General features: G+C 39.2%; 1 protein-coding gene across 1 annotated transcript in view; it reads right to left on the bottom strand.

Annotated features, from left to right (window-relative positions):
• The window catches only part of hcn2b (hyperpolarization activated cyclic nucleotide-gated potassium channel 2b), a 39,789-nt gene extending 12,684 nt beyond the window's left edge, over positions 1-27,105 (bottom strand). Inside the window, exons 1-5 of the mRNA XM_055053305.1 lie at positions 26,073-27,105; positions 22,626-23,049; positions 17,722-17,883; positions 9,663-9,881; positions 451-597 (exon numbers count right to left, since the gene is read on the bottom strand). Of these exons, the coding sequence (XP_054909280.1) occupies positions 451-597; positions 9,663-9,881; positions 17,722-17,883; positions 22,626-23,049; positions 26,073-26,926 (1,806 nt within the window). The 5' untranslated portion in view covers positions 26,927-27,105. The remainder of the gene's footprint in view (positions 1-450; positions 598-9,662; positions 9,882-17,721; positions 17,884-22,625; positions 23,050-26,072) is intronic.
• Positions 27,106-27,805: the final 700 nt, after the last annotated feature.

The raw sequence follows: 27,805 nt of genomic DNA on the forward strand, positions 1-27,805 counted from the left end.
AAGTTATACAAACTTCTCTTGGGGTGAAGAAAGTAGATCTGATTTAGTTTTAATTAAATGCCTGGAAACTGCAGCCGAATAACAGCTGAAATCAAAACACTTTTGGTTTCATTACCTTCTATGACAATAGCACTGAATATTCAGCTTATTATATTTCATCTATAGCAATTTGAAGTTTGTTTGAGCTATTCTGGTCTTGTGGCTGAAAGACATTTTTTGGAGGGGGGGATATCTGGGAACAGATATCTAAACAGCCATCAACCTATCCATAGAAATACGTATGCATGATTAAGTTACTGACAGGTATTTATTTAAAAATTAGTTTCTGTGGAAATTCATTCACATATGACAGAAGGCTGCAAATAATGCAATCCCAGAAGTCCAGTAATGAGAAAGGAGGAAGGTGTGTAATAATTGCAGACATAGAGATGAACTGGAGTATTCTCATACTTCTCTCAGAGGCTCATTTAGCTCCTCCAGGATGCTCTCCTCGTCGAACATCTTCCCTTGGTATCTGTGCTCGTAGTAATCATGGATTTTCTGTCGGAAGTCAGCCGGCAGTTTGTGGAATGACATGTACTGCTCCACTTGCTTGTACTAGAAGACGGTGAGAGTGGGGGGGGGATTAAAAAGAGGAAAAACAGATGGTTGGATCAATGTGAACAGGAATTAGAGACACAACTGTTAACAGTTTGAGAGGTTTATCTGGCATTACGGCCATTTTGCCTCAATAAGTATGAGGACGTATTACCTTTGTTTGCTTAAAGATTACTTGTCATTGTTTGTGGTGATTGGAAGAATAAATATGGGTTCTGTTGATTACCAACCAACTAAACTAAATAAAAAGGAGTACTTTTTTTCTTCAAACTACTTATTTTAATGCAGTACTTTAGTTTTTGTGAACATGATCACTCTAAGATGAAAATGAATGAAGCAAACAAATACATAAAAATAAACAAGTAAATAAACCTTGGCCATTTTGTTGAGGTTTTGATTTCTAAATTGAGTTATGATTTGCGGGTTCATGGTCGAGATGGTTCATTAGCTAATCGGCCTTCATGCAGTTATCGCTACACAACTTCAGCCTCCAACCATGCAGCCTGCGCTGAAAACACAACATTAAAGATCTTCACCTATCAGATCTTGCTTTGTGTCAGCATCAGAAATGACATCATTTTTTGGAACATAAGATAAAAATGTCCTAATGTTTTGTTTCATTTTCTGATTTAGAACTGGAAAATTCAGATTTCCCAGTTCCAATGGACTGAACCATTGCCGTCACCGTATGATCAGTTTGTGGCATTTTACCAAAAGCATGTCACAGACATTTACTGAAAACTGAGAAGATCGTGAAATAGATTCCTCTCCCTTAAAAAAAAAAACAGTAAATGATACTTTTCCTTGATTGATGAGTACAATTTCCTGCTCACACGAGGGCTGCACGACCCAGATGTGTTATGGAGAGAAGCCATCATAAAAGTGTAAAGGAATCATGACAGCGCTGTGAAGCCCGTGAGAATTTATTCTGCTTGCTTGTGTTTAGAGAAATCAGCTGTGAGCTGTGACTGTAATCACAGACAACCACACAATTTCTCTGGATGGCGGTGACATGCACGAGTTCTTCTGTTTTACAGAAGAAATGCACATTAAAACATAAAAATCCTTCTTTTCATACATGCAAACAACCCATAATCAGATTTATTTAAGCGTTATTGGTAAGGTTGTTTTTTCTGTGTGTCACAAGGGTGCACCTCGCCGTCATCCAATGGCTGCTGGAGGTAGGACCCAGAACCTGAAACTTTGCAAGAATAATCATGGATGAACAGAAAGCTATTATTCTAATTAATATACTGATGTTCATATGAAAATGAAGATGTGTCTTACTTGTTCTAGAGTTGAAAAATGCATCATAAATATAAAGTATTCATTTCACTTGAACTCAGCAGCTGGCTCCAAGACCCTCCAGTAAACAAATCTCAGTGGAGGGTCAAATTAAACCCAATGGATCACATACTGACCACTGTTACTTTCATCCGCATCAAACGGTACCTTAATGTCTGGCTCTCCTAACTGACCATATCACATTTCAAGCCCGAATACATTCTGGAAATGGCAAGCTGCTCAACCTACTCTGGGGCTTCCTACATCAGGGGGAAACTGCTCGGTGTCATTTGGGGGGAAGAATTGTACCATTCCTGCTTGTTCTTGGCATAAATGTGGCTGCAAAATATGTTTTATTTATAGCAGGAGTGTGTGCGCTGTCCTTGTGGTTTTATGTGTTCCACCTTCTAGTAAATGCAAGAAAGCGTGAATTATTGTTGTGGTTCACATGTCACAAAAATGTGTGTTTATGAAATGTGCCTGCATGACATACAACAGCAACAACTGAAGGTGGCTGGAACATGTTGTTCAGCTGTGCTACACTGTAAAAAACAAACAAACAAAAAAAAAAATCGTCTGATTTATGGTAAAGTATCAGCCGCTGTGGTTGCTGAAATGTTACCGTAAAGTTACAGTAAAATCCATATTTATGTGGTAAAATTCTGCTGTTGGTATTTTACCACAAATTAGAGACTTCTTCTTTTATTTATTTTTTACAGTGCATTATAGAAAACTCACTAGCTGAATATTAATAATAATCCATCACACTCAGAAACAAAAGTCAAGAATCTGTACAACAGATTCATACGATCCTCACGTGCGAGTTGTTTTCAATGTTACATAAAGTTTATCTCTCTCTGTGTCTGGCATGTGAAGCAATGTGAGTCCACCAGATTTGCCAAAAATTACAACAGCAAGATATTTTTTTTAATTGTATTTTTACTTCTTTTTATAAAAGATAACGTTATAAAAACAGAGGAGGATTTCAGCGATCTCAGTGTGTGAGTGTGTGTTTGTGAATGAGGTGGTGGTGGGACACATGCACTCAGTCTTGAACCTTCCCTGTCTAGAAAATTACATTTATCCACACTACAAGGTGACGTGTGATTTAGAGAATCAAATGGAGACTTGATCCCCATGTTCAAATCACAATATCCTTTTTATAGCACCGACTCAGAAAGACATTGATTTTCTTTCTCTGTAGGACCGGCTGCACTTACCATGGAACATTTTTTTGCAATTTAAAAATGAAAAGAGAAAGAATAGTTTGAATAAAGTCTGACTTACTTTGTCAAATTTTGGTCTGTTGCTCTAATTGTTGTCTCTTTTTGTATGATAAAAGAGGCATACAAAAATATGTCTTGTGTATTTTTGTATGCCTATTCTTTTTCTATTGTATGTAATAGAAATATGCTAATATTTTTATTACACAACTTGAACAAAATTTGGTTGATCATTCTGTGGCTTTTTTGGTTACTTCATATAGAATATGAAGTTAAAAAAATCTGATCTGAGTTGAGTAACTAGTTCTGGGTCACATATATTTAACTCTGAAGCCTTGGGATTCATAATATTACATTTTATCCACCTATAGGTAAAGCCATGTAACTTTGTGTGATATGATTATTTTTGCAAGGGTAATTAAATACTTTAACTGCTCTGATTGCCCAAAATGTCCAAAACATAGCCAATATAATATAGGTTTGAACTCTTAATATTTACAGGTAAAAACTATAGACAAGGCAGAATGAAGTTTTCATAACCTTCATTTTTCACTGGCTCACAACTTAATGCATTGACAGCAAAATTTTATTATCATTTGAGTTTTGGTTGATGTCCACAAAAATAACTTGTACATTCAAAGTGCAGATGAAAAAATAAAATCAATGAAGCATTTTTAAAAAAATATCTTAGAATTGTCCTCTTATTTTAAACATTTTTTACTTCTTTTTTAACCACATGGTGAAAATGTAACTACAACTCTCATGAACTTTTAGAAGCTTTGCAGATTTTCTTATGATTCTCAAATGAGCTTAATTTGTTTGGCTTTGCTGGTGCATTTGATAAACTCAACCGGTTCTCATTTGAAAGCACGTCTGACATTTTGTTACACTGAGAGGTGGCTCTTGTTCAGCTGCATTTTGTTCAGGCTGCTATGTTTGGGGACACTGAATTTACATGGGCCTTAAAATTCCAGATAGTCAACAAAGTCCTTCCCACTTGCTGTGTGTCAGTAACAATAACGATGCGGCCAAGCATCCACCTCATTTAGCTAAAAATGGAGATAAGCTGGAAGACTTCTATTAAGTGTTTCCGGCCACGGGATTCAGAGTGTGACAGTCTCAATTAAACTGGACTGACATCTCAGTGGCTGGTGGAGAGGAGGCAATCCTCTGGGTTTCTCAGCGTGAGGCTCAGATTAGCGGCCATGTCACTCAAAGCAAAGGCGATGAGGCTGAGACGCATATGACCTCCCATTTCAAGCATTTTTATAAATATAGTAAATGGTAGAGTTCAAATCATCCAGGAGATTATCACGATCAACGCAGTTTACGTCTTATGAAATATAACTTTTGTGGCCCAAAATGAACATGTGAACTTGAAGCTTTCCGCAGTCGCTGTATGAAACCAACCAATTTAATATATTTGGGAAATTAAATCAGATCCTCTCAGCCTGTGGGCTTAGCAGGAGGCAGATGCAGCAAAGATGGTTTTTTATGGGACATACACCCCTGAGTCGGTGGATTGTAAGTATGATGCATGGCTGTCAGTGTGAGCTGCCACAGAGGGGAGAAGTATAAATTGAATTGGGGAATTTTAGTAATGGTCCATGCTTCTGAGCATCATGACGCAGGAAGTGAGATATATATCATGCCTATGTGTGTGTGTTTGTCTGTGAGGAAATTTCCTGGAATTTTAACTGAATTGTCTGATTGAATAATTTAGGATGAACCGTATTGATAAATTCTCACAAAACAGAGTTTCTTTCAAAGAAATCTACACAAAACACTGGTGTGGGAGGATCCACTGCCCTGGATGAGCTGCAACTGCCTGATTTAGCTTTTACAGAGACAAGCAAAGACACACTTACATTAATCCAACCTATTGAAAACGAAAGCATGCACCAGTTTTCTCTTCTTCAGTTCTGACAGCAAATTTCTGTTCATGTTATGCTTTCAAGGTAACATTAAGATGATTCAGTAACACTACTTAGTAAGTAACGTTACAGGTTGTTTGGACTCTGCTCATTTTCATGTCTGATAATACATGGTAGTCGTTCAACCGGGCTTTGTAAGGTTGGTGAAGAGTGTTTATTAAAGGACAACGCTGTGGCGTTCCCAGTATCAGTGCGGTTGTGAGTTTTTGACCGTCCTGACGAGTCTGCCGCCTCTTCTCCTCTCTTAAACACAACCCAAGCATTACAGGAGTCAGACAATAAGCAGATGCGGATTATTAGTGTCAAGGGAAGTCCAAACAATTTTAAGATTTTATTTTGATTTGATATATACAACAAAATACACCAGGACAATTTACATATCCGAAAAGGTCTTTAGATAAGACAGTCGGAAAAAAAAAATCAACAGAACCTGATATTAAGTAGAATTTTTATTAATCATTTTCCCAGTCAAGGTTTTATTGTGAAAACTGTTAAAAGGAAAAGCTCTGAGACAAAAAATGTAATTCACAAAATAACATATTTACAGAACTCAAGGAAGATCCTGACCATCTGAGGTTGTGCTTTCAGTTCATATCATTTGCAGCAAAATGAACTACTTAGTGCTTCATGGGTGAAAACCATTCGGGAGACCACCACTGAAGGAAAGGCAGCAAACAAAGACCATAAGCTACATTATGAAAAGTTAAACGTCGTCTTTACTACGTGACCTGAAACTTAGTGGTTATTTAGTCGGGCTATCTTTTCTGTTAGGCAGAATTTGAGCAGAAACTAAATAATTGAAAACTTTGATAATATGTTTAGTGAAACCAGCTAATGCCAAGAAAAAAGTGAAGAGTGACAGAAATCCAGTCCTAAACTTGAGCTCAGCTTTTAATTCAGACCAAAATCTAAACCTATTAAAGAATCAGAGGAAGTTACTGAAATGAGTTGTTAATCATTTCAACAGTTACAAAAGTTAGAAAGATAAGCATGAAAGCTAGGCTTTCATAAAAGAAAAGAAAAACATTTAGTTTAAAACTAATGAAACGTCTCCATCACATCAGAGAGAAACCCAAGGAATCCAATATGGCAGCTGCTGATAAAAAGTAGTCAAAGAATAAAAAAACAGAAATTAAAATTGTTGGAAATCTTCAACCTTGTTAGTAATACTCTCCCTGTCACTGTTCCTCTTTCTGTTCTGTTCTGATCACAAAGTAACCATGTAAATCAGGCGTCTGCCTGTGAAAAAGCAGGAAACTTATGGGCTTGTATGTCTAAAGCAGCTCTACAGGAAACCTCAGAAATCCTCTCATTCTTTCATCCGGAGGCTCCCAGCCTGAGATGATGGTAACGATCACAGCTGTTATTACATTTCTGTCTTAACATGGCTCACAACGCCGACTGTTTACTTTACGTTGAGTCAACACACGTCCGCGCTGTCATTAGCATTTACACTACTGCATATAATTAATCTGTTTCCCCACAAAGTTCAGCTCCAATCCGGATCCGTACGGCGTGCTGTTCCCCGTCGGTTGATGGTGGACGAAAGCAGCCGTGGGGCATCGGGGATCAATAGGTTCGAGAATGATTTGTGCTGGTTCATCCTTGCAGGATGTTGCATCTCTGTTCATTATTTTTCTGCGGCGCATCACAAGAGAACAGGAAACAGGACGGACGACAGGAACCGACGGCTGTGCACGTCACAGCGCTGGCATAGGAGAGCCTCGAGAAACTGACAGAAAACAGACTCCAGCTCGGAGTCAGCAGCTCTTTCGCCCTTCCTTTCCATTTTCTCTGGAGTCTTTATTAAACACAAAGCTCTGCCTACAGCAGGAGGACCTCCTCTTAGGCGTACAGCCCTATTGTCAAAGTGTTCAAGTGGAAAGCAATTATACTGCTATTGTACAGTAAGATTGTTTTTCTTTGCTTTCTTTTTTCTTTCCTGTCCTCGCTCACACAATGAAGCTAAGGAAAGGTTTCAAAAATGGATTTAGTGGTACAGTGACAGAAAAGCTATGCAATTAAAGAAACAGTGAGCATTATTCAAGAGCAGTTTTAGGTACTGTGATGATAAATGTAAAGCAAATCTGCAAAGTCACAAAGCTGGTAGTCAACAAACCAAAACGTCATCTTTTTTTTAAATGATTTAATTTTATGCTTTTCTGTGAATCGAACTGTGGGAATTTAAAGTTTGTCTTTCACTCAAACCGAAAGGAGGACTGGGGACAATTAGTGATAATTGTTAATTAAATTTTTATAAACGCGCTTTGCCTTTGACCTGCGTCATCTTGGGTTCTGCTCAGAAGTTTACATACACTCACCCACGGTGGTGGAAGTGGCATGCTGCGGGATTATTTGATGGAGGTTCTGTTGATGGAATGATGACGGTGGATGGCTACATTCACAGTATTAGACTTCACTTCAAATCAGCAGGTAGATAGTTGCAACTTGGATACAGTTGGACAAATAAACATCAAAAATACCTTTGAAACTGAAAATGTGGCTAACATTAACCTTTTGGAAAAGCCTCAACCTCAGTCCTGATGAAACATGGTGAGTTGTGTTTAAAAGATGGATCCACGGCAGGAAAACAGCTAATTAAAATCAACTCTGTCGTTTATTATTTTGCCAAGACTTCAAACATTCATCCAGAACTGTAACAGAACTTCATTCATAGCTACAAAAAGCGCCAGTTTTTCACAGCTTACTTCAGCAATTTAACCAGATAAAACTGGAGGCTAAATCTGTCAGTCCCTGTTTCTGACTTTGCGGTAAATATTTGGATACGTATACGATTCTTAATTTTAAGAGTTGATGAACATGAGTTTCACGCCATCCCTCCTGACGATGAGTATTGTAAGAACTCTGATCACAACCATATTATGCTTGTAAATGTCATATAATGTAAACATTGGTTATTTGTTTCATTTTAAAAATCAGTCCAGCCACTAAAGCCATCAATGTAAACGTTACTGTGGATGCGGGGTGATATCCAAACCTTAAAAAGTGAAACAGGAAAGCTGCGGTCCGTCTTGAACGTGATGCACCATCAATCAAGAACAACAAGGTGAGGAGAATGAATCTACAACATGATTACAATTCAAAGAGAAAAGATATAATTACGCTTTTTAGGGTTCAGAGGAAAGGACCTGTTTTTCTGATGTGTTTGCTTGGGGGCTCTTCGGTGACGTGCAGATGGGACAGACTGCAGGATCTCCACATCACCCAGGATCTGAGGGAGCTAACAAGTCACAGAACACCCCTGACACAGCGGGGTTATAAAGCAAAAGCGCGGCCCCCTTCTCCAGCCTGCAGACTCCACAAGCTTTGATCTTCTGCTGTACAAAGAGGCCAGATGTGAGCTGGTCTGGTAGCGATACAGCCATGGATACCAGACTAATGGAGCAGATGCTGTTTCCATCAAAGTCCATTGATATCAAATAAACGATTCTTTCTATTCATATCAAATGCCACACCTTTATTTACACTGTTGGGCAAATGGACAGAAAGTAATGTCTTCACAGAGGCAAACAGGGGCAGTGCTAGGGGTCACAGCCTGATCTGCATCCTAAGTCATTTACACACAGACTTTTTTTTATTTCTCACGAAGAAACTAATTACAACATAGTATTAGTTCAGACATCGGCCGGGTTTGAGAAATATGTTCACCATGAACGAATGAACAATTTGATAAAACAATCCCAACAGCAAATGGCTGGAGAATAATAATAATAATTTTTTGAGTCCCTTTTTCAGTTTTTGTTCATTCTAGTCCCTGTTTGGGTCAGATTGCTGTTACAAGGCAGATCATGATGTCTGATCAAGCCAAACAACATTACCTGATGGAGTTATTTAGTCACATTTCTTATAGAAAACTATGAGAAAACAGAAAAAATGCTTTAAATTGTCCACGGAGGAACAAAACGTCCCACCTGGTTGATGTAGAACGTCGGAAACAGCGAAATCCTGATATTAAGTATGTTTTAGGTGTTACTGATCGGTGAGAGAACAACAGTCAGAGATAATGTCATGATACACAGAGGGAGGTTTAACATTTGAAAGTTCGATAGACTTGGTTCGGTTGGGGACCAAAATTGCAACATTTGCTGTCATGCTGCACTGATAGCAGCGTTTTTCAAACCCTCTGAAAAACCTGCCTACTTGTGGTGAGATAACACCAAGAACTACAGAAGGAAACATCACAAAAACCTCAGAACACAACATGAGCAGAACTCCCTTCTTTGCTAAATGCAAAACAATTGTTGTGTTGTCAGATTTTACTGGTCTATAGTCTTTAGTACAAAAAAAAAACATGAGCCATTTCTCTCGCTCTTGTTTAGCCTATATTTACCCAGAATACTCTGATATAATTCGCTTCCTGCTTTCTTGATTTGACAAACAAGTGGGAAACTAGACAGCAAGATGAAATAAAGTGACATCTGCTTTAAATGCCAATGTCACAGCAACCTAGGCAGAGCTGGTGCTTTTTTTGTTTTCAGTAATATCTCTCTCAGTTTCTAATAGTGAGGCTCTGTGCTGAATCTTTGCTCTTAAGTGCTGACCTAAACACAAACACATGGGTTGTTTGAGATGCCAGTTCACTGATTTGCAACAGCATCCCTACCTTTTCCTGGTACTGCCGCCTCGATGAATCCAGAGACTGGATGAGGGCGGTTGCGTGGCCAATAAACATGGCGTAGCAGGTCGCTCCCACGATCATACTGAGCATGGTCAGCCAGATGTCCGACATGCTCTCCGGGGCTTGCCTGCCGTAGCCAATGCACAGCATGTGGCTCATGGCCTTGAAGAGGGCGAAGGAGTAGAGTTCGCTCCATGAGTCATTCTGTTGGAGAGCGGAAGAAGCTGGTTAGAGGTAAGCAGGTGTGGTTTTTGGTTTTGTGTCAAGAGAGCCAATCTGACGAGGCGTCATACTTTTATTCTCTCGCGAGGAAGCAGCAGCAGCATGTACAAGTGTGACTGAAGTGGCGAAAGAGAGGATGCATTAGGAAATGAGAGGTATTTATGGGTGAGACATTCCTGGAGAAGTCTGTAGCTCTGTGTCTGCTGAGTGGTTCAGGTTTCAGGGTCTAATCGTCGTCACTAAGCAGAATTGCCTCGCCCCGGCTGAGAAAGAGGACGTACAAAGAGAGTTGTTAATGAGGAGTCTGCACTGATTTCTCCGTTTCTCCTTTGATTGGTGCTCGGACACTCAACTGGCCCTAATTCTCTCATGTTGGACTCATTAGACAGCCCTTCACTGGCAGCCCACTTTCCCTCCTTAAACAGCTGCTGTGGGCAAAGCGCCTGAAGGTTACCTACGCGCATGAAGGGTGCTTCCTCGAAAACTCGCAAGCCCTGAAGCCACCGTTTGATCGGGTAGATTCTTATCTGATTTGTTTCTCCAGCCTAATTTGCATTGAATTTGAGATTCAAATGGGACTCGGTTTTGAAGAGGGAGGAGGAAAATGTGTTTGCAGAAAGGCAAATGGTAGAAAATTACCATTTAGTGAAGTGATCTGAGATGAAGTGAGGAAATGAAAAAAAAATAGATTTCTGTAAAACAAAACAAACAAAAAAAAAATAACATGGATGATTTTGAGCCTTGAAGCTGAGTCAGAGAAAGGCTCATCCTGTTTTTGGAAAACAAAGTTAGAATTAAAAGTATAAATAAACAGCACGTTAGTTTTAGTTACTCTATCTACACATTTGTTTTGTTTTACAGCGCTGCTATTTTTAGACAATTTTGGGCAACCTGCACCAGAGTGAGGCTCACTTTGACTAACACAGGTTGGGAAAAGATGTAAAACCGCTATCAGGATGCTGCAACACTGTAGGTGAATAAATGTCAGGATTAGGAACATTTTTACACTGGAAGAAGGAACAGAAACATGCATCCTGATTTAATCAGCTAAATCTGTCTGTCTCTGTTTCTGACTTTGTGATTTTCTTGTCCAGCACTAGATTTAAGAGCAAAGTGCAGGCACCAATAAGTGCACAGTAATTTAATGAACGTTTTTGTTCCATTGGGATCGGATTTACATTTACAAAACATGACACGCAGCATAAATGAAAGAGAGTGTTGCAGAATGATGCAACGTTTGGCAAAAAAAAAATGTTCCTCCTCCTCGAGCTTTTTCATACCGTGTCTTGTGTCAACCACAAACTTAAAGTGGCAAACCAACACAAAGTAGCAGGAATGCTATGTGTGGATAAAATCCAACACTTTAAAACACCATCTCCAAAGCGACCCATGTTGGAGGCAGCATCAACTTGTAGTTGTTGTTTTGAGAGTACATAAAAGTTTGTCAGAGTTGGAGGCCGAGGATCAGGGTCCAGAGCAACCTCAGATACACAGCCAGAGTTACAGTGGAATAATATAAAGCAAAGTTTATTTATTTGTTACACCTGGCCCAGGCAAAGTTGAGACGCAGAAAAAATGCTGTGAAATGGATTCAAAGCTGGTAGAGACATACGTCAAGAGTTGAGTTCTACGAGGTGTTGGCTCTGGAACTGAATGAAATGAGAGTTTTGGTTGAAAAAAAAATTTCAGAGCCATGAAATTTGTTTCCAGTTTACAATTATGAGCTTCTTCACTTTTCTTAAAAAAAAAAAGAATAAAAAAAATTGCTTATTAAATCCTTGCTGAATGAGAAGGCCTAGCACATCTGGGGTGACACTGAGGCCCATTTTTCTGAGTTACTGTTCAAATTGGGAAAGACTGTGAACCTGCGAACCAAGTCAGTGATCTTCACCACTGGGGAAATAACTCCTGGGCTAAATTTGGTACACCTAAAGTCAACCCTATACCTAAGAAGCTTAAAATATCTAGAGGAGGAACTGAGTTTATTTGTGCATAGAGCTTATTAGGGAGGCAAACATATCTACAAAGCTTGCCATTGCAGAGTGAAAGATTACAATTAAATCTTTCACTGTCTGATTGTGCTGCTGTGATAATAAATACACTTTTGCACATCTTTGGAAGCAGTACTGCTAATTGGGGAGGATAATGAACTACTACTGTTAATCTTTACACTCCAGTAGGAATTATTTTTCCTTCGGTAAATTAATGCAGTGAAAAAAAGATTCCAGAAAAATGAAAAATTACCACTGATGTTGGCTTCCACAAATGTACCGCTGACAGTTCAAAGGTTAACTCCTCTTGTCGTTTCTTGTATTCCTAGAAATCGTTTTTACGGTCACCAAGGCTGGCATTTCGAAAACTTTAAGATTTCTTTCTCAGTTTTGTAGAACAGCGTCACATGAACATTACTTCCAAGGTTAGCTCGTTAAAAACACGGCAAGGATTAGATCGTTTAAAATATTTTTCACTGCCAGGCACTATAGTCGCAATTGTGAACAATTTAATTGATGTCTGATGGTTTGCCTTCTGGAAAGCAGGGCCTTTTAATTCTCAGCCACACAACAAATATCCATATGCAGATTTTCCCGAAGTCTTCATTTACCTGTAACAACAGTTTGATTATAAAACTCGTTAAGGGAGGAACTCTCCTAGCAGAAGAAAGCAGCTGAAGAGTCCCTTAGTGTCGAGGTTTGAGTTAACAGCTGATTAAAACCGACAGATTGCACAGCTGTCTCTTACTGTAGGAAATTACAATCTTCAGAGTAACACAATAAACTAATTCTGCAGAGATGCTACCTTGTGTGAAGGCGGCAGGGGGTGGAGGGAGCGAGGAGGCGGAAAAAAACCAAATGAAATTAGTTCTTGTGTTCCATTTTATTTGCTATCGGTCTTCACTGAGCTGCACAGATGATAGCTAATTGTACATAATACATTTAGGGAGGAACACAAAGGGACTTTGGGACATGGATAATGCATGGTGCAGTCGGGTAGTGCCTGTACGTGCACGCCAGCGCACTCGTCTGGGTGGCGGCTCTTTGACTCTCTGGATGCATCTGCTTACATCGGTAGGCGACTGTGTGCTTGTGCCAAGTTAGGGAGGGGAGCTTTTCACTCTCGATGTCTAAAACCGACATTTGTTTTACCTCAAAGGACTCACTTTTATAATTTTAGAACATAAACATCCATAAAAATAGCTTGTTTAAATTCATAATTTAGAGCCACTGGGTCCATGCTTGAGTTTATTTTTCAGAACTAAATGGAAACAGCATCTTAAGATAGCTTGCTGTCTGCTGAAGTGTGTTGAAAATTAACAAGGTTACACAGAGCAAAAAAAATAAAATAAAACTTTGATTGATTGGTGTCACTTTCAGTGTCAAACCTAAATATTAAATTAATGAGAAAAACACTGTGATATAGTCACATGATATTGTGATATAGCATTTTAAAAGTATTAATGAGCCTTGACTTTCAATACACTTTGTGTATATATGCATGTTTTGTGAGTAAACCAACACAAAGTTGTGCTTCATTGTGACGTGGAAGGAATGGCATACATGATTTTCATTATTAATTTTGCGAATATGAAAGCTGAAATCCACTGCATGCATCTGTTTTAACTTGTGCCGTTACTTTGTAGAAATTGTTTGTGGACATGTGGATTATTGGTGTGCTCTCCAATCAGATTTCAGTATCAACATGTTGCCAAGGTACAACATGCCCACAGTCAGAAAACAAAAAAGCAGCAGAATAGTTCTCTTAATCAAGGATCCATGTGGTCACTCAGGACGCATTTAAATACCCAGTCTGAATGATGCATTCAGAGCAGGAGGCTTGAAATCCAGTGTTATGTGAGATGCATATTGTTTTATGACTTAACCGCGATTATAACGTCACCATTGTCTACCTTTCTGCTGTGTTCCTGGTTCCTCATAATGCTGATTGTTCACTGAAGTTCGCTAACAAACACATGAGAAAAGTTTTTTTCTTTTGGAAATGTGGTAACAAGTCCAACCAGTAATACAAACAAACAAACCCGTTCAACCTAAAAGGTTCTAAATGTTGTGAAACATTAAATTCTTTCAGCCTGAGCTGAAATTATGTGATATACATACTCACCTATATTGTGCTTGGTGAGGTTTGATCACATTTAAAAACAGACTTTTTAAAAATTGCTTAACTTGCTGCATTTTACAGCCTCACATCTGTTTAAGCCCTCAAGGTTTCAAGGCTGGCAAATAACCCAGCAGGGCACATCACAGCTGTCATTTTGTGAACTTTCAGAAAAATGTAGTTCCACCTATGCAAGTAGGACTATTTATAGTCCAGATAAAAAAAATAGAAAAACTACTTCAAAGGTTTAATTTTGCACAAAAAGAGGTTTTTCTATAAGATAAATATTAATATGAATTTTTGTTTTCCTTTGGCTGTAACTTCTGCCTTATGAAGGGTTAAACACCAAACACAAAAGTGGAAAATAGTTCGCTGAAGTGCAACCATGACTATTTATTTTTTTTATTTTTTTTTGATGATGTAAGCTGCAACCATATGATTTAAACTCAAAGCGTCTTTTCTGTGTCCAGAATGAAGAAGACCTTTCATTTTCAACTATGGAAAGTCCCTCCAGGAATGAAAAGGTTGATGAGCTGATAGACAGATTTCACTGTGGGACAATAAAGTGTCTGATCCGAAAAAGCCACAAATAATCACTTTTTCTTTTTTTTTTTTTGTTTTTACCATTGCTGTCAAGCATAATCTGTTATAGCGCCTGACCATGTGGCATGCAGGATGTTGGCCAGATGGAAAAACCTTTCACTGAGTCATCAGCTCTGCTGAATAGATCCTTGCCTTCTCCTGTGTTCTCTATTGATTCAGATGATCTTTAAGGACACGTCACACCTTGAACATAAAATTGACCTGCTATAGGCATTGTAGTTTCTAGAGCACAACAAAATTGGAGTGGTGTCCATAGATAGATAGATAGATAGATAGATAGATAGATAGATAGATAGATAGATAGATAGATAGATAGATAGATAGATAGATAGATAGATAGATAGATAGATAGATAGATAGATAGATAGATAGATAGATAGATAGATAGATAGATAGATAGATAGATAGATAGATAGATAGATAGATAGATAGATAGATAGACAGACAGACAGACAGACAGACAGACAGACAGACAGACAGACAGACAGACAGACAGACAGACAGACGACAGACAGACAGACAGACAGACAGACAGACAGACAGATAGATAAAGTCTCAATCAGTCCTTATAGAGCAGCAGATAAGCTCCTAGTTATATAATTCATGCCTCATCTAAACACTTTTAGGGTCCAATTATTTAGTTTGGCTTGCTGGGCTGCATTGCCACAGCTTACAGCAGGGAAAGCATCCAGCATTTCAGACGTCTGTCTTAAACTATAGTATCGTTGTTATCTGGTGGATCCTGGCCAAATAACAACGGTGGTCATTTGCACAAACACACAGCAACGCCTTCACAAGCAGATCTTACATTTTCTACTTGAACACACAAACCCCGACAGGCCTCCCAGGCAGTCAGATCACCTCAGTAGCTGAATGAAACGAGGATATTCTTACTAACTTTGAAAGCCTGGGAGTGTTTTTCAAATGCATCTGTGGGTGACTGAATAAAACATTAATGCATAAACAAATTAGCTGTTACAACAACTCTTCTTCCAATGCAGCACAATAAGTTGAGTTCTAAGTGGAGCGTACAGACAGGAGGAGGGGGGAGACAGCAGCTTTATTCTAATGTCGCTGACTGAGCAGCCAATAAGCCTGAGGTAATGTTGACCGGGGGCAGGGGGGGTAAAACCCTCCTGTCATCATGCACATAACACAGAGTCACTTACGTAACAGACCGTGCAGATCTGCTTTGTTGTGATGACTGAGCTGTTGAATCCTGCATGTTCATGTACTGTTTACAAGTCAACAGTTGCTTCTTAAAGCCTTTAGAGGCCGATATTCACACATTACAGAAAGCTCCCAAAGTTGCACATAGCAAAACAGACATGCCAAGGAAGTCACCGTGGCGCTGCGGAGAGAGGAAAAGGAAGTAGAAAACCTGAATTCTGTTGGTCTGTTGCATAAAATCCCAATAAAAACCCTCATGTTTGAAGTCATAACATGTGGGGAAAAGTTTCAGTGGTTATACGTATTTTTTTAAGGATCTATATGCAGAGAAAGCGTTGGCACCATTTAGTGACATTTGGCACGCAAATGTCACCGAGCCAAGTGGAAGCTGACCCTCTCTCTGATACTGGGAAACCGCAACATCAGCAAAACATAATACTGAAAGTGGAGTTGAATACCAATCGAAATCAAATACGAACACAGCCACATGTACAGAGACGACATCGTCAGATTCTAAAGCACGAGGATTGTAAAAGGACAACACAAGAAGAAAGAGGCATGAAATCTATTCTAAAATTTGGTTTTCCAGACAAACCAAGAGCCAAAGTCTATAACCTGACAAAGGTATTGTACAGAGTTGGAAGGGATGTACTCTGTTTTGCCACACACATGCAGGAGAAAAAAAAAAAACAGATGGATCGACAGAGATGTAATGATGATATTCTTCAAGGTCAGCGAGCATGCAGACATGTGGACTTGACAGGAAGTCTATCATTTTATTTTGTACAAACTGTGGTAACACATCTATCCAAATAAGCATTTTTATGCCATGGGATTAAGCAACCTGATTGTGTTGAATCTGTGTGCCAAAATAAGAAGACTGTGCCTTAGCAAATAGGACGTTGGGATAACGGAGTCAGACAGCTGTGAAGAGAGCCTGGCTCTGACAGAAGCTTTAGAGGAGGAATTATCCTGTCTGATTCACTTCCATTATATGAGGATTCTAGTTGCAGAAATGAATGGAGAAGGCCCATTATTCTATTCTAGATTATGCTCAAAGTAACTAATACCAGTTAAAGCCCTGAGATTTCTCATTTGATCATTTATTTCCAGCATGTGCTCTCTGTCATTAATATTATCCTAACCAAAGGGTTTCCCTGTGTCTAGTCATTACTTCTGACTGATTCCCACAGCATAACGCTGACATTGCCTGTTCCAGTTATTAATTAGGGGAGTGCACTGGATTTTACCAAGTAGATTTATTAAGTTTGTACTGTCTCAGCTCCGAGGGTATAATGATTTTTACTTTCTGCCTGCGTAGCTTTTTCGTTCCATGCTAAACTCTCCAAATGCTATAAACCCATCGGCACGCCATGCAGGACATATGGGGAGTCTGTGGTGACATTCTACTGGTTGACTGAAGCTTATTTAGTTTTTGATGAAACAAAAAGAGTCTGCTTTGCAGAAATGGACTATGACAAAAAGAAACGTTAACAGAGAAACTGCCTGCTCAAGAGATTAATTAGTGCCACTAATGTTTTTAAAAAGGTTTTTCGGCTATTAGCTAAAGCTTTATAGCTTTAGCTAATAGCTTTTCAAGTAACTAAAAGGTTTATCTATCTCTGTGTAATACAAGGAAAGCCTTGTCAGGACATGGCCAAACAGACAGCTTCAAGAAAAGCTCTTCTTCAGCATCTCCTCTCCTCCGTGTTTTTGCTGAGAGCAGTCCTGCACACACACACACACGTGTGTGAAAGCTCCTCTTTGGGTGAAGCTCATTTTCCTAATTTGACTGCATTTAACTCTCCGCTTTGTTCCAGCGGAGAACGTGTTCCATGTTTTGACTGTCGCTGATTTTTTTTGCCCGACGTTTTTGTCGTCTGCAATTTCCGGCACGAGCTCGTTAAGAGGCACCATAGAAACAAGGCGCACTGCTCACCACCATCTTGTTAAGTGACACCCAGCAATCAGACGGGAAATCCTGCAGCATGGGAACGAGAAACTGCAGACAGCCGTCCCAGTGGCACAGCAGCAGCATCATCCCGATCAGGTTGAATATTCTCATCACAGCGCTGGCCAGGTCATAGGTCATGTGGAAGATCTGTCAGGAGGAGCAGAGATGGGAAGAGAGGTCACACAACCGGAGAGTTGGGAGGGACAAAGTGGCGCTGTACGTGTGATTTGAATTAACAATCATTGTTTAAACAAGCACAGTCACAGCTCAGCGAATGGCAAACACAGTCGGATCTGTTTTCACTGCCCATCCAGAAGGGTGTCACACATTCATTGGAAACAGATTTTCAGGCTTTGTTTTGGAGGATGTGACTTTTATTTGACCAATTTACTCAAGACATCAGCTTATTATGAAGCCATAAGGGTGATTATATATATATATATATATATATATATATATATATATATATATATATATATATATATATATATATATATATATATATATATATATATATATATATATATATATAATTTTTTTTTTTTTTTTTTTTTTTTTTTTTTTTTTTTTTGGGGGGGGGAGGAAACAAGTGAAATACAAGGTGAGGTACAATACAAATCACATGCAAAAATCTGCAGCTGATGACTTAGACCACCAGAGTTCAACTAATATGGGCTTCTGACACAACAATAATTTAGTCAACCAAAGATACAATGACAAATAACAGTAGAGTTTCTAACAATGTACTAACAATGGTGCAATGGCACAACCATTTCAATAATGTCTGCAAAGGTTTGATTGAGGTATTTTACATGTCTGAAAAAACCTGACAAAATATCTGTATTTATTCTTTCTTTCTCTTTCTCCCTTTTTTTTTTTTACTTTCTCGCATCCATCCATCCCTCAACAGTGGAGGACTATCCATTTAAAGATGTGCAATAACAGAAAAATAAAAGCAAACAATTATTATAAAAAAAATATTGTGTTCCAATACAGCTGCATCAATTTTAAGTGGATTTTACACATTACCAGACATTCACACCTAAAACTCAATCAGGATTGGTGCAGAAAATTAGATCTAGGCTCCTAAGAATGTGCTTTAAGCAAACAAATGCATATCTAGTACTTTTTTCTACATGTCACTTTTAACATGGTGCATGCATCTGCGAATAGGGAGAGTAGCTTCAGTATATTCAAAGGTCTAATACAACAGGTTTAGACTCAAGTCGTAGGTGAAAAGCTGTGAACGTTCAAAGAAGAAATTTTGATGAAATGAACATCTGGGTGATTTGCTGGTGTTGTTTCTCTGCATAAGGTAAGAGTCTGGTCTCAACCTGGTAAACACTAATCACTGCAGTCTCCTTGGCAGTCAGCCAGGTTGGGTTGCCACTGTGTGTGAGGGGAGGTGTGGTGAGGGGTAATATTACATGGTGTGAAATCCTTATTTAACTGGGGCAACTGGAGGCTTCACTAAATCATAAGTAAAAGTGTATTTCCCCATTAGGGACAGGAGAAGTGTCCAACAGGCAGGCGAAGTAGGCCAGACATGTCTGCATGTCTGAGAGCCCAGCTGATGGCTTCTTATTCCAGAGCATGTTAATTTCTTGCAACATAAACATGAACTAGGCCAAAAGTGTCTGAAGATGTAAAGGATCAGGCACTGTCAGGAATTTTACAGCTTTGGGAGCAGCAAGGTCAGGATATTCTGTAATTCTTCCAGTCGCATCAGAGACCCTGCCGGCAGCAACTGGGAGGTCGCTGGAACATTAAAACCCCAAATCATATTATACTCCACTTGCGATATGCATGTTGTGACGTTCAGAGGTTTGCACAGACCTATCTTGGCCGTGATCTTAGCTGCTAATGATGCACTGGAGTCTTTTTTTTCCAGGTGGGAACAATAATACAAAACACATTCTCTTCTGTAACTACTAAAAATAAGTGCACAACTTTGATTTTATTGTGAATTCACTCCTATCCACATAGGCTGGAAATTATACTCACGGGCTCAAATATATCCATAAAAGCCACTAGTTTTTGAACAAATGGCCCTCAGGAACATGTTAGAGATTAGGGGTTAATCAGAACTAAAATTGGCAAATACTGGGGTTATTTCTTGTGAAGATATGAGGACTGTGTGTAGGGATCAATATGACCCTTTTCACTGCAAGTAGGACTGCACGAACTTGAGGGTAAAATAAAGATAGAGGATTTCCACTAAATTATTTGACAAATTAAAAATCCAGTGGTTGACAGGTGAACATGGTTCATGAGCAGGTATGAGCAAAATGGAGTGAAGTTTTATTGAAATATTTTGGGGAATTTATTGTGTTAAAAATAAATGTTATGAAAACTATTTCCAGACTTTTTAAATGTTTCTCACAAACACAAAACCTGACCTTAAAAGGCATGCAAATATCTACATAGGTTTCTTCAGGAGACCATAACATAAAAAAGTGACATTTATCACTAACTACATGTCTACTGGGTTTAACTGTATTTTCATAGGAGGAGTGACTAAATATCTAGTAGGAATTGGTATTCCATTTCAACAAAATGAAATAAATCATTTCAAACACAAGATTTTTTATATCATCAAAAAAATCTTGGAGTTTGCCTCCAAAGTAATACTGGCTTCTCTTACTAGATCAGCAGAATAAATTATTTAAATAAGAAATGCTTTTAGATTCTGCAAATATCCCTAATGAACAAAGTTCTTCTTCCCTTCTCAATCTGTTGTACGTATAAATACTGCATAATTAACCACCAAACCACCAAGCTGTTTCTCCCTTTGTTCTGTGTTTAGCATCTGTGTTTTGAAAAATGTCCATTGACTTCATGTCTTGGGTTGGTTAAGGAGAAGCAAGATGGGCAAGACGTGGAGCAGCTCACCCTTTGATTAGGCGCCATTCACATTGTGATTAATGAGTCTCCAGGACTAATACGCCTCCTGACACCATAGCAGCGCCTGGCTATGTGTCACTGTCACGCCACAATCTGGGTCATAGCACATCTCCGTGACCACAAGCAGAAGGAGGTAGATAAAAAATAATCCATTCCTTCATAATATGTGAATGCTGGCCGTGGACTCAGACTCTCATTAACCTGAAAAATGTAAAAAGCCTTTTGTTTTGTGTCCTCACCTGGAAAAGGTTGTTAAAATCATTACACCTGCAGAGAGGTAAGCTGAGCGCTGGGGGTGGGTCTGAGTCTGGATCGAGCCGAGCAGAGCAGAGCTCGGCTGAACTAAGCAGTTGAGGCCAGAGCCATTATTTTTGCTGCTGTGTTTGAATCGGTAATTGTCCCTCTCACTGAACTTAAATTACCACTCTGTAATCAGAGGAGCAGCGGCTTCTTCAGAGCCAGAGCACACACACGTCGGCTGGTGGATGTTTGGTTTGTCAGACTGATCTGTTTGTGCACAAATTGATAAAAGCACATGTGGCCGGTAAACCAAGCAGTAACTGTTGTTTGTGCAGCCAGGATGGGCCATATTACAGATGACTATGAATCTGTCCATTGATGAAGCTTATTTGCTGTGCGACATGGCGAGTCATCCATAAGTTGTTTATGTTTTGCTTTCTTGTATTATTTTAAGATTTTCTGTGACTTTTCAAATATAAAGCTGAATGTAAAAATTGCAAAGCTTAAACCAGGGTTAAAACAAAATAAAATGACTTTTCAAAAAAAAATGTTAGCATAGGTGGAGCAGCTGAAGGTTAATGGATTTTTCCAATTATATATATTTATATAAATGGAAAAATCCAAGCCTTTCTTACAAACAGTAAGCAGCTTTTTGCATGTTTCCTGGGTGATAAATTATTGTACTATTCTTTAGCCATCATGCTAATCGTTAGCTCTTTTCACAAATTGCAATCAGATTGAACTTGGGTTTATGTTTGGGCCATTTCAAAACAATATTACTTCCTCTCAGACCCAACATGTGGGTGAAATTTGTTTTAGATCAGGCTAATACATGGGAATGAATAATTCTGGGCATCAGTAGATGCATCCAGGCTGCTTTAGTCTTTCAGCTCCTTTTCATGCCTTGGACGTCGGTCATGTCTCATGAAAGTGTAAAGATAAAATCTGTGTTAAGAGAAAAAGAAACGCAGTCAATCTCACTGAAATGTTTGTTCACATTTCCACGACACCGCTTTTTCACTTTCTTACCGACAAGCACACACTACGCTTTAATTAATTACCTCAGTAAACTAAGCTATAATCCAGTCACCGGGTTTATTGTGATAACGCATTGCAAAACCTCATTTATCCATCTGTTGTAAAGCCATTACGAACGGATGCCCGGTCGAGATATGCAAAACACAATTACTCGTTTAATCGCATGAGCTGCTACAGAGGAGGTTCAAAAACGTCTGATGATGTGAAAACTTTGCTGCATCCTGCACATTCTGACGTTGTCTGCACAGGCAGAGCGTGAGATAAAAAAAAATAAAAAAAAGTAGAAGTCAAGTCTCTCGTTCTGTTTGGATTTTGGTGTGAAAACCTTTCGTTCCTGTGGGTAATTTAGTTGAAAAGAAAAAGCATTCTAAAAACTATAACAAAGAAATACAGGAAATTTGTAGAACTTTGGCATATTTCTAAAATCCAAACCTGGTTATTTATTCCCGCTTTTTTGGAAAAAAAAAAATCAATTTCAAAGTTATTTACTCCCACAACTGAAAAACTACACTTATTTTGTCATTTTAATTGTAACACTTAAACAAATAAAGCATGTTTCTAGCTGAAATCTCCATGCTGTTGCAGATAGGTACTATTTAGAAACAAAACCTCGATGCTTTCATCAGTGGCTGTTTACCCACTGGTGATCTGTACCAAACCACCTCCCTGTTCCTGTATTAAAGGACAAAACATGAATATTAGCGTACCTCCTCCCACTGGTGGATGTAACGGATGAGTCTGGACAACCTGAGGAGGCGCAGCAGGCTGAGGATCTTCGTGAACCGAACGATGCGCAACGCCCGGGCCGTTTTGTACACCTCCGAGTCGATGCCCTTCTCCACTATGAGGAAGATATAATCCACAGGTATGGAGGAAACAAAGTCCACAATAAACCAGCTCTTCAGGTACTTCTTCTTGATCTTCTTGGGATCCAGGATGATCTCGGTGTTGTCTTCGAACACGATGCCCGTCCTGAAGTTGAGCACCAGGTCCATGAGGAAGAAGGTGTCCGAGACCACATTGAAGATGATCCAGGGTGTCGTCGTCTCGTCTTTGAAGAAGGTGATGCCAACTGGGATGATGATCAGGTTGCCGACCATGAACATCAGCATGGTAAAGTCCCAATAGAACCTGAGCAGAAGATGATTAAAACAAAGATTTATCCATGCCAGGTCCAACGCTGAAGCTTTCAACATGATATGTTATAAATATGTATTTCTGTGTTTGCTCTGACTAAGGCCATCTCGAGCAGCTACCAGAATTAGTGGTAAAAATTGTTCAAATATATCCGTTTTTAATTGCAGTAGCTTAAAAATATCTTAGATGGTTCTTTGATTTCAGTACATTTATTCCATGGGGAAAATAAAATCAATATTGAGAAATAACTGTCTTTGTTTGGCCTTCAAAACAAATATATGCAACTGAAGAATATGTTTGAGTCTTTTACTTTTTGCTTGAATAAGACACTTGAGTTATTACAGCATGAGACACAGAGCCCTGTTTCTCTAAGATCCCTTAAAAAGGGAAGATATCAACTAAAATTAATATGAAAACTTAAGTTGGTGATATTGATTATGATTAATTCATAATTTTAAAAAATCTTGTTACTTTGCCATCACATGAGGTGTGAGAAATAAGGGTCGTTGGGAGAAAAACAATAGTGAATAGTGAGCAGGAAGGTAACGGAAGTGAAAGAAATCTTCAAACTTCATTGTTGCTGCTGCGAAAAAAGTGGCATCTTGGGAAGACAAAATGCCCGTTAAATCTGGGCATTTTGTCCAAAAAACACACAACAGGTGTTTTTTGAGAAGCATGGCATTAAAAAGCTTTTTCTGTCAATGCATTGCGATAAATAATTGGAAGTTGCCAAAAAAAACTCTGGGCCTGTAACTGGCATAGTGTGCTTCCATCAGACAGGACTAAGGATGATCTTAGGAGCATTTCTCAAAGTCCTAATGAATGCTGATAGAGGGCATTGCATCATGAACTCATTGGAAAACAGGGACTTTTTCTTTAAAAATCTCATTCAGTGTTAACATACTTACAGCTACAGATAATGTTTTGAAAAACTTTATCTGATTTGAAAAGAAAGTTTTGAAAAACTCCATGATGAACACAAGAACACATGAGAACAGGTGTCACAGACTGAACAGGACTTTACTGATTTTGTTGACCTTTCTGTTTTTTTTTAATGTTTGCAATTTGTTCTTTTATATATATATATATATATATATATATATATATATATATATATATATATATATATATATATATATATATATATATAACAAAGATTATCTGTATAAAGCTTATCTGTATAAAGATTATCTGTATATATATAATATATATATATATATATATATATATATATTATATATAATATATATATATATATATATATATATATATATATATATATATATAATATATATATATATATATATATATATATATATATATAAATATATATATATATATATATATATATATATATATATATATATATAATATATATATATATATATAGTTTCCTTCACACCAAGCTTCATTTGACCAAAATCTGTTTTTCTACTTGGCCCAGAAAAAAGATTTTATCTCATGGAACTTCCTGGTAAAATAATGGATAAATAAATCATATAAAACATGCAGTGACAGTGATTTTGTCAAAGGAGTCAGAAAGTAGACTTTTTTATATGTTCTAAATGAAGGTATTTAAACCACAAGTCTGCCTTTTTCGAAATGCTTCAGTGTTGTGAAGATAAATTTCCTTTCAAGGATGTTTCCACTTGTTTATCATGGCTGTCAAAAAGAATTAAGGGCACAGTAAAATCGGAACTGTCTAGACACGGTGCTGCTGTTAGCAGGTGATATCACATGCTAGTAAAGTTGCTGTTCAGGCTCCAGCAGCATTCATAACTTTTACTGGAACAGCATGAAACAAATCACCCTTGATGGGAACATGCCCAGAAAACAGTGCTGACATTTACAACAGAGATGTAAACTGGTAGAGATTACTTTAATTTTCTCACTTTATTCATTTTTCAGCATTTTCACTACCAATCAAATCACTGAAAACTTTGTTTTATTTTACTAGATTGTTTCAAAAAGTGCAACACATGTATTGTGCAGTTTCCTTACATGCAGAGCGAGAATCTTTATGTATTTCTATCAATTTTGATGGTCATAACTTATTACTAGCTATTATAGCTTATCACCCAATATTTCAGTTCTCAGAGCATTTCGATGTTGCATAAAATTATTTCTGAACACAGGCCTGCTGAAGAGCATGTCCATTAACCTATCGACTCTATACTCAACTGTGGCTCTTTTCTTATTGCTGTATCAGTGCAGCATGGCATGGTTAACCACGCGTTTATAGCAGCCTTCAGCCATTTTGCATTGCTGGCTCTGGTGTGCACTCCATAGATTCTGAACTGGGTTTATATCAGCTGCGTTCAGCCCAGCGCAGTGACAGCGGCGTCATTAAATCAGGTATCGATGCTTGGTAGTCCTGTTGGAAAACGAAACCAGCATCTCCATCAAGTGTGCCAGCAGAGTGGAGCAGTGCTCTAAAATGTCTGGGCTGCTTCACAAAGGTTGTTGTTATACCAACTATCTGTTGCTAAGCGTGTTTAACTGTTAGCAGTTAGCTTCATTAGTGATATTCTAATGTATTGATGAATAAATCAATAAGAAGTATGAGAGAGGGGCGTTTTGGCGCTGCAGTAAAGAAAGTGGACGATGGCTTAAACTGTCCGTGGTGCTGAAATCGACTTTTTCCACACATTCCGAAGAAACTTGTGCAGAACTGACATGGCCATTAAAAAGTAGTGCCGTGAACGCATCATTTTATCAAACGGACAATGAGAAACGTGGAGCAGCGGCCTCAGTGGGTCCATTCAAATTGGAAAGATAAAAAATAACTGTATGCTTAATGATAAATAATTGTTTTTGTGTGTAGGCTACTTCTTTTTATTTATTTATTTTTTTGATAGGCTCTGTTATAATTTTTAGTCTACCGAACATCACTTGCTGACATCAGAAATCGTGGCCTTTTTTTTTTTTTCTTTCTTTCTTATTTATTCATCACTTCCATTCACATAAAACTTGAACAGAATGACCTGTTCGTGAGCCCGCAGCAGACCGTCCCGTACCTGAAGTCGCTGTATGGGTGGATGATCCAGTTCCCAGCAGACTTTACGCGCTCCTGCTCCTTCTCCACCGCCTTCTGGCTCCCGAACATGCGCAGGGAGAATTTGTTAACTCCAGGCTGCAGCATGGAGCTGAACTGCCGCTGCATGTACGTCTGGTTGCCCCTAGAGTCCCCATCGTCCGGAACTATCTGAGAGCTGTCCTCCGCTTTGGTGAAAGTGACAGAGTTTCTTGGCTGCGCGCCCGGCGGCATCTGACCTTTACTGGTCGGGGCGTTGGAGAAGGAAACTCTGGAGTCCTTCTTCTCCGTCGCTGCGCTGGTCTTGACCTCAGCCCCGACCGGCCCCTGAATTAGGGACCCCGCGGAAGTGACAGAGGCGTCCATCCCCCCGGCCTGCCCCTTTCCGTCCTCACTCCCTACGGCTCCATCCGCCTGCTTCTCCAGTCTGGAGATGAGAGACGACAGGCTCCCTGAACTGGTCGGGTCCCTTCTACAGTCTCCGTTCTTGTTGCATATCATCCCGACGGGCCCCGCTCCTGTCACGCTCGCCTCCGAAACTGTGTCCCCTCTGTGGTGCTCTGACGCTGAGCCGCCCCGGCCACCGGCAGCCTCCCCGGGGCATAACAAAGCAGAGTCGGCGCTGTCAGCGGTCCCCAGAGGTTCCTTAAAGGAGTCCTCGTCCTGCAGGAGCCACAGCTCGTTGTTATTGCTGGAGCTTTTGCGCGCGGCCCCGCCTCCGAGCGTGAATCTCTTCATCTCGGCCCCCCAGCCGCTCCCATCATCCGCGCGTCCGCTCAGTCTGGCAGATACTGGAGGCGCCAGAGGCTGCTGGAATCTGGGCTCCTCCTCGTCCATCACACCGGCAGGAGGAGACTCCCTTTATACCTCGAACCTGGAGAGAGGAGGAGCAGCTCTCCACTTTCCATTCACATCACTTCAGGGAGAGGAGCGGCGTGGCGTTACTATGGCTGCACACTGTCAGCTGTTTTATTGTATGTCTGCAATAAAGATCTAAAGATGATGACATGACATGGGAAACAAACACACGCAAGTAGCTTATGCAAAAAAAAAAAAAAGAAAAGAAAAAAAAAACTGTACACACCCAGGCGCCATCACACCGAAAGAAGGGAATCCAAAAACAAGTAAAACAAAAGCAGTAGTAACTTAACGTGATTAAATACCAAGTTGTCTTCTCTGCTGGTTTTGGTAAAGCAGCAGGATAAAGGTGACAAAAAAAAGGGCCCAAAAACAAAGTTCTGTTCATTTTGTTGATAATTTAAGAAACTATGAACATTCGGTCAATAGATCATGTAACAACAGATAACGAGTAACAACAGATAACGAGTCATTCTCATCCAGGCTGTCCAAACTATACAGTCAACCAGGAGAGCGACAGCCGCCTCTGCCTGTTGCCGTTTCCAGGCCGATCAAAGCCTTTCGCCAGGCAGAGATGCTGCTGCGGTCCAATGGCGCCACCGTGTGGACAAACCTGGAAATTGCACAATTGAAATCCCAGTGAACTTCATTGGTAGCGAAAAGCTTGAGCACATCTTTAGAAGCTATTTTAAACATTACTTTAGAAATATTATGCATAAACAGATTGCACCTCCGATTTTCCAGCTATGCTATCCACAAAGATTACATCTATTTTTCTTACCAAACTGACATTTGTGACGTGTTTGAATATTTACCCCCCTCAATGTTAGGTTAAGACTGCAAGTGACAAAAACTGGG

The sequence above is a fragment of the Poeciliopsis prolifica genome, unplaced genomic scaffold, assembly GCF_027474105.1.
Source record: "Poeciliopsis prolifica strain line A6 unplaced genomic scaffold, Auburn_PproV2 SCAFFOLD002, whole genome shotgun sequence".
NCBI classification, from domain to species: Eukaryota; Metazoa; Chordata; class Actinopteri; order Cyprinodontiformes; family Poeciliidae; genus Poeciliopsis; species Poeciliopsis prolifica.